Here is an 8505-nt window from a genome sequence, read left to right as displayed (position 1 = left end):
ATCTAGGTAAAATGTTGCCTCTCTTTTAAACGTTTGGCTCCCTGCAGTTGTAACTGCCCTCTCTGTTCTGACAGCCTAGTCATCTACTCCTACCTTAAGCTAGCCCTCCCACTGATTTATAAACCCTCTAATGGCAAATTAAATACCCATCTTTGTCTAACAAGCCCAAGTCAGTGTCTTGGGCATGACGGATAAATAGCATTCATATTGAATTGAATGGGATTTTGATGGAGAGTGATGTGCACAGCACAAAGAGTAAGACACACAAACTTCCTACTTCTTATGTGCTGGCCAGTAAGGAAATACAGCGCTTTTCCACACTTCCACTTCTGTATCCTTTCACTAAAACAGAAGTATCTTCTTAGAGTAGTACTTTAGTCTCGCTTGGAAAAAAAGTGTAACTTTATGCCATTTACATATGCTTAAATAAATACAGATTTTTCACTTGAATTCCTATACACCAGGAACCTTGAAGTTTATATTCGACTTGACTCCATCTTCAGAGTCCAAAGAAATAAGTCAAAAGGTATCAAATATGCAGGTCAGATATTTCTTCTGTAATCAGAGAGGAATAGAGAGCAAGCCCTGTTTGCCTATTAAATAACGATTCAAGTTATTTTATTAATGATAAGTGATAACCCACAGCAAGACAGCCTATGGCAAGGAAAGCTCATGGGATTTAGAGAGACGGGCACTTAAACTTTGAAGCTCATCTTGTGTGACCGTGTGAGGGTGCCCCATGCTGGTGCTGCACTGTTCTTACCGTAAGCGTGGCTGTGTTCTCATCGTCGGACCACTGCATGGACAGAGAGAAACATTACATTTAAATAACATGTTGGGATTCCACAGGTAATACTCCACCTAAAAATGATAAACAGGAGACATCTTTCCCTGGACATAAAGCTTATATGTAAAAGTATGTGTGAAGGGTGAAGAGATGGCTCAGTGGGTAAAAGAAATTACTGCACAAGCAGGAGGACCTGAATTTCAATCCTCAACACCCATGTAAAAAGTCAGGCATGACTGTGCATGTCTGTAACTCTAGTGCTAAGGGTTGGGGGAATTCCTGGGGCATGCTGGTCAGTGCCAGCCTAGCAGAAAACAGTGAGCCTCAGGTTCAGTAAGAGACGCTGTCTCAAGAGAATAAGGTGGGGAGTGACAGAGCAGGACACACACACGTACACACACACACACACACGTCAAAGTAAGACTTTCATATAATCAAACTTAAGGAAAGATCTGCAAAAACGTTTCAGATATCATTTAAATTAGAACTGTTGGTCGAAAAGACTTTCTACCAACCTGTATTTCTTCTGCTTCATTATCACTGTTTGGCTGAGAACATGTTGGTGGGTCTTCCCTAAGAAAACATAACCAAAAATTAAACAAGACAAGACTTTGGTGCCATGAAGTCATAATTTCAACTATAATGAATTTATTAAAAATAAAAACAAAACCCAAATAACCTTAGAATTGGAGAGAAATATAAGGAAATACTCATTTCTTGAGACAGAAGCAATTTTTAAAAAATTTTTATTTATTATTTTTATTTTATGTGTATGTGTTTATAGCCTGCATGTAGGTAAGTGCACCAGTGTCCTGCAATGCCTGTGGAGGACAGAAGAGGCTGTCAGATCCCCTGGAACTGGAGTTACGGACAGTTGTTAGCTGCCATGTGGGTGCTGGGATTCGAACCTGGTTCTTCTGCAAGAATATTCTGTGTTCTTAACCGCTGAGCCATCTCTCCAGCCCCATTTTTTTTTTTTTTTTGTCTTTTTGAGACAGGGTCTCCCTGTAGCCCCAGCTATCCTGGAACTCACTATGTAGACCAGGCTGGCCTTGAACTCAGAGATCCGCCTGCCTCTACCTTCAGAGTGCTGGGATTAAAGGCGTGCGCCACCATGCCTGGCTGCCCCAATTTTTAAAAATATTTAATTTATTATTTTTATTTTATGTGTATGAGTGTATTGCCTGCATGTAGGTAAGTGTACCCGTGTCATGCAATGCCTGCAGAGGACAGAAGAGGCTGTCAGATCCCCTGGAACTGGAGTTACGGACAGTTGTTAGCTGCCATGTGAGTGCTGGGATTCAAACCCAGGTCTTCTGTAAGAACAGTCAGTGTTCTAAACTGCTGAGCCATCTCTCCAGCCCCAAGACAGAAGCTGGTTTTTAAAAAAAACATAAAATTAACGAGCATATACTGCCAGAAGAGGTGGCAGAATAAAACCTTTGCCTGCTCAGAAATCACTTGAGATGGGACAAAAATACCTCAGACATCATCGCCAGTAAAACTATAAGGTTCATCTACAACTTGGACCAGAAAAGCACCAGAAAGACAGGGAAGAGCTCACAGGGTGACGGGAGACACAGCAGGGAAGTGGGGTGAGGGTCAGTGTGGTTAGTGGACACCGCTGGCAGGCAAAACCAAGACCTTTTCTTCAGACAAGGAGAGCTAAGTACGTGCTCTGCTCTTAAGAATTACTCTGGACCTGCCCTGCATTACAGAAAAGGGTAGAAGAGAAAGAGGAAGAAACAGGCACACTGTATCTGAAGAAGCCGGTAAGCAAAGCGGGTACTGTAATGCGCTGTCTAGCAGCCAGTGTCTGTCTAACTGGGAGACGGAGGCTGGAAGAACCACAAGGGTACACTGTGAACAGCACCCTGGCCATCCAACAGCCACTGCAAACAGCCTAGGAAGATCTCACACCGCTGCGAAATAAACAAATACAAACAGGAACATCTGTGGATCTATGCGAAGACTAAGAAAAAAAGGGACATTCTGGGTTAAAGGTGCGCATCTATTTCTCCGTTCCCTTTTGAAATTGTACTAAAATAACAGACTCCAGGGACAAAGATGACGAAGAAGGAGGCAGGTACAGAGGAATGGCATGGGGAGTTCTGAAAAACAACAGCCAATGAGAGAAACAACCGAGGAGCCACAAGTTAGAACTTAGAAAGATGGAAGACGGGGGCTGGTAAGACAGCTCAGGGGAGACGGTGCTTGCCTCCAAGCCCGCAGCCCTACTTCCACAAGGTGGAAGGAGAGACCTCGCTGCCGTCGGATGCCTTCTGAACCCCACATGCACGCTGTGGCAAGAATGTGCCTGCATGTGCCCCACCCCTACACCAAATACATAAATAAATGTAATATAATTTTTTAAAAAAAATACAGAACATGGGACATTTTGGACTAAAAAAATAATTTGTCCAAAGACCGTTTGAGGAACAGTAAGACACACCCAACCTTTCATACCTTGCACACTCCAGTAGCTAATCCCCCTTACCCCTGATCCCCAACCTCCCCACCCCATAAGCAGGTAAGCTTTTTTATCTCTGGAAAAACTAAAGAAGGTTAAGTGTTTAGATGCATCACAGCCCAGAAAAATACAGAGATGAAATATGAGACTATGCTGAAGTTAATGTGAAAGACAGTGGGTTATGACTTCCAAAAAGAATCCCTGGAGGTTCCTGGGCCAGGTAGCCTGGCATAGCAGAAAGAAAAGCAACTAACAGACCTTGTGTCAAACAAGGTGGCTGGTGAGAACCAACACATTAGGCCGTCCTCTGACCTACCTCCACATGCATGCCACAGCATCTGCACACCACATCCACACACAGGAGTGCACATACACACACAGAAGGAGAGCTGAATCTCCAAACATTACAATAGAAAGTCATGTAATAATGTTGAGACTAGAGATAGTGTAAGTGTATTGCTTTGACATATGAAGCCAGAGTGAGTCCGATGACATTTATTCATGGTCCACTGTACTGTATTCTTCCAAGAAGCAGCAATCACTAGAAATGCACAGTCCCCTTCGGAAATAAAAAATATGATACTCTTGGTTTATCAGTCAATCTGTTGTGATATTAATATGCATCCTATTCAACTGTGTAATTCTGAAGGACTGAGTTTCCAAATCTAAGAACCAGGTAGTATCTTAAAGCAATAACACTAACATACTGTAAACTCCTCCCCACACAGGGAACTACATCTCTCTCATCTGTCCTAAATGCCACGTTGTTTTTCAATGCAACATTATTATTAACATGGTTCACTTAGCCTTATACTACAAAGGTACCCTCCCAAACCTGCAAGTATCTTTACTACTTTAAAATCACTTATTGTTCTCACTATAACAGAATACATTTTGGAATATATTTGTAACCGGTGTGTGTATGGCTTTGCAGAGAACTTATCATACTGCCACTGTGAAGTGACTCCAAGTAAGCCCACGAAGACTTATTTTAGATTTACTTTGTTTGAATGTGCGTGTGCGCACACACACTGGTACACAAGTGGAGGTCCGAGGACAACATGCAGGAGTCAGTTCTTTCTTTCTACCATGTGGGTCTGGGGAGTTGAATTCATGTTGTCATGCAAAGGTCTTTACCTGCTGACCATCTTGTTGGCCCAGGAGTCTATACGTTTTTTTTTTTTAAATTTAAAAGATTTAAAGAACTTATTTAGTGTGTGATTGTGTATGTGCATGCAATGGCAAGCCTTCGGAGAGCAGAAGTTGGTTCTTTCTTTCTACCTTGTGGGTTCCAAGGAATGAATTCAGGTTGTTGGATGGGCAGCAGTACCTTTACCCCTGAGCCATCCCACTGGCCCAGGCCTCTATTCTTTCTTTATGGCATCGTACACAGAGCTGGCCCCTGAGAGCACTGGCTCTGGAGCCACAAAGATGGCTGAAAAGTCTCAGTCCTGCTGGTGTTCACCCCGGGTTCTCCATGCTCCACCCACACGCCCTTCTTCTAGCATCTTGATGAGATCTTCCATGCTTCAGGGCTTTTAGATTGGAAGATTCTTCTCTTTCACTTTTCAACTGACTAATCTTCATGATTCAGAGCAAAAGCTTTTCCTTCGAACACTCCCTGACTTTCTTCAGAATCCCAAGCTTGCCTAGCAGCCTAGTATCAGTGACTACCCTGGATAACATTTATCTCAATTTTCACTTACATATTTACTTATGTTTCCTTAATAGCTGGACTTACTGAGATTAATAATGATAGTATCTTGTATGTGTTAAAAACATGCAAAGAATAATAATAAATAGCAACAACAAAAAAATAAAGAACATACTACAGGGTTGGGGACGTAGCTTAGGAGATAGAATGCCTGCCTGCACGTACAGGCCCTGGGTTCCACCCCCAACATGGCACAAATCAACTGTGGTAATGCATGCCTGTAATCTCAACACTTTGGAGTTCATAGAAGCAGGAGAATGAGAATACATAGCGAATGTCAAGCCAAAAATATATACTGGGTATTGGGCTGATTATCTGATATATTACTGCTCTTTACCCTTATACCACCTCAATCAAGGAAGTTCTACACTACAGGCAGAAAACGGAAACACAGGGAGAGATTGGAGAGATGGCTCAGTGATTAAGAGTGCTTGTGTTCTTCCAGAGAACCCTAGTTTGGCTCTCAGCACCCACATTGGGAGGCTCACAATCATCTGTAATTCCAGTACAAGGGGACTCAATGCTCTTTTCTGGTCTCTTGAAAACCTGCACATATGTGCACATACACATATGTGCATATGCATATAGACACACAAACAGAAAAAATGATTAAATAATAATAAAGGAAAACTGAAACACAGTGATTTAGAAAATAGCAAACTGGGGCTGGAGAGATGGCTCAGCGGTTAAGAGCACTGACTGTTCTTTCAGAAGACCCAGGTTCAAATCCCAGCACCTAACAATCCCAGCAGCTAACAATCATCCATAACTCCAGTTCCAGGGGATCTGATGCCTTCTTCTGCCTTCTCAGGGCACTGCACAACATGGGTGCACTTATATATATGCAGGAATAACACTCATACACATAATAAATAAACTTTAAAAATTAAAATTAAAAAAAAAATCCATCAGACAATAATGTAAGGTCAAGTTGGATATGGTGCCATACATCTTTAATTCTACCAATCAAGAGACTGAGAAAGGAGGCTCATGAATTCAAGGCCAGCCTGGGCTACAAAGCCAGCCTAGGCTATGTAGCCAGCTTAGAGAACATAATGAGACTATCTCTCATAAAATAAATAAAAGGTAGGCAGGGTGGCACATGTCTTTAATCCTAGCACTCAGGAGGCAGATTTCTGTGAGATCAAGGCTACCCTGGTCTATGTAGCAAGTTCTGGGCTGGGGCTACAGGGAGACCCTGTTTCAAAAACTCAAAACAAACAACAAACAATACGAGTAGAGCTGGCTCAGTGGTTAAGAGCACCAGATGCTCTTGGAGAAGAATTGAGTTCAGCTCCCAGCACCCACATGGCAGCTCCAGGGGGGATCTGACACCCTCTTCTAGCCTCCACAAGCATTGCATTCATGTGGTGCACTTATATACATGCAAGGAAAACAGTCATATGCATAAAATAAAAATAATTTTTAATAAAAAAAAAGAAAAATAGGCCAGGCGTGGTGGCACAGGCCTTTAATCCCAGCACTCAAAGGCAGGGGCAGGCGGATCTCTGTGAGTTCAAGGCCAGCCTGGTCTACATAGTGAGTTCAAGGACAGCTGGGGCTACAGGGAGACCCTGTCTCAAAAAGACCAAAAAAGGAAAAAAAAAAAAAATTCACAAGATTAAGGAATTAAACGGTAAACCCTAGTAGTTTTCTGTTTCAAATGAACTGTGAATGTAGCTTATCCCCACACTGCTATCTTCAGAAGGAACAGGTACTGGCATGTGCCTCCTCTAACACAGATCAAAGGAACAGCTCTATTTCATAACTAGAGGGGATTATGCAACTTTGGAAAAATTAGCTGAGCACCGACAAGGGATCTCAGACAAAAATCAGTATTTAATTTTAGTCAAGCGAAAAGGAGAGGCTGATGTGCCTAGGTTAATCTCTATTTATATGGCAGATGTTGAGATTTAATCAATACAATATTTCTTTATGATTAAGTTTAAAGAGGTGTTTGTTTTCCACTATACTTTACCTTCCTGAAACCACCAGAGTCCCGTCATCGAGTAAATAATCTTTCACATTCTGAGGAAGTGGAAGAACAACACTGAAAAAAACAGCGAAAAAGGAATCACTGAAAAAGACTGGCCACGGCAGAGAAGAACCAGACTTCACCCATCTCAGTCACCACTTCTACTTTAATATAAAACAGAGCAACAACCAGGAACTAGACAACAGGAGTAAACACTGAAGTTCACACCATTACCATATGCGTTCTGATGGTAAAGAAAACAAAACACCCTGCCAAATCTAAAGAACCAGATGGAAATCACAACATGAAAGAATTCTGTGAGCACAGTGAGGCTGTGACTTTAAGGAATACTTGTAACAACATGGGCAGTGCAGGAACAGCCGGAAAGATTTAACAGCATTTGGTTACCGTCTGAGGTGGAAGGTGCAGGAGAGTCAAAATCTGGAAACATTCTTCCATTGGCAATGGTATGTTTGGTGTGTTTTTGAGGCAGTCTGTTCAACTTATCACCAGAGATATAAACCTGACTATTTTCTCTTAATTTAGTCCAGATAACCATAATTAAGAATGGCAAGCGGTATTTGAAGACATTTGACAACTTAGGGGATATTTATTTTTACCCTATAATAACAAATCATCAAAAGGGGGCTGGAGAGATGGCTCAGCAGTTAAGAGCAAAGATTACTCTTCCAGAAGATGTGGGTTCGATTCTCAGCATCCATATGGTAGCTAACAACTGTAACTCTTAGTTCCAGGGGATCCGATGCCCTCTTCTGACCTCTTTGGGTACTGCATGACAACAGGTGCACCTACCCACACGCAGGTAATACACACATACACATAAAGTAAAAATAACAAAAATATTAAAAAGAAATGACCGGGCAGGCCACTCTCCGGAGTAAGTCCATCGCGCCCTCCGCGCCTTGACTCCCCCAGCCTCATTCACCCTCCCATCTCCCGCACCTGTCTCTCCTCCGAGTTCGGGTCCTGCCCCATTCCTTGTCTTGGGGCCCCAGACACCTGGGGAACCAATATTACTCCGTGATCCTTTTCATCCGGACCAACACAGTGCTTTCTCTGGGCCCCAGGAGCACTGCTTCTGGGCCTGGCCCTGCCCTCACCTCCCTCTGCTTCCTTGGGACTGCACCATCCACCAGCCTCTTCCTGGGACATGGGGGCTGACCTTTCCTCTTCCTGATCCTTTGCATCCAGACCAACCTAGCTCCTTAGTGCAGTCCCCAGGAGGCCTTGGGGCCACTGCCCACCCCATCGGCCTTTGCATCTCTGGGTGGCAAGGAGACCAGCATCTTTCCTGGGCCAGGCTCCCAGGGCAGTCCAACCCCCAAATTCCTAAGGCCAAAACCTTTCCCGGAGGGGTCCAGACCTTAGGAGAAAGCCTGAAAACATCTGACCCTCACCTGAATTGGGCCTCTGTGGGAACTCCTGAAGACAAAAACAATCCAGCCACTCCAATATAAAATCAAAAGAGAGAACTGGAAGCTTAGACAATCCAGCTTTTCATGCCCAAAAAGTAAACCACAAAGACACATACAGTTCAG

The 8505-nt window shown here is 43.2% G+C and overlaps 1 protein-coding gene across 2 annotated transcripts in view; it reads right to left on the bottom strand.

Annotated features, from left to right (window-relative positions):
• The window catches only part of Cdc123 (cell division cycle 123), a gene marked incomplete at its 3' end in the record, with an annotated part of 38197 nt that overhangs the window by 12097 nt on the left and 17595 nt on the right, over positions 1 to 8505 (bottom strand). Inside the window, 3 exon segments of one of the 2 annotated variants that reach the window (XM_008838809.2) lie at positions 764 to 796; positions 1303 to 1360; positions 6950 to 7021. In XM_008838809.2, the coding sequence (XP_008837031.1) occupies positions 764 to 796; positions 1303 to 1360; positions 6950 to 7021 (163 nt within the window). 2 annotated transcript variants of the gene reach the window in all.

The sequence above is a fragment of the Nannospalax galili genome, unplaced genomic scaffold (assembly GCF_000622305.1).
Source record: "Nannospalax galili isolate Female #2095 unplaced genomic scaffold, S.galili_v1.0 scaffold2159, whole genome shotgun sequence".
NCBI lineage: Eukaryota > Metazoa > Chordata > Mammalia > Rodentia > Spalacidae > Nannospalax > Nannospalax galili.
This window is presented reverse-complemented; position numbering and strand designations above follow the sequence as displayed.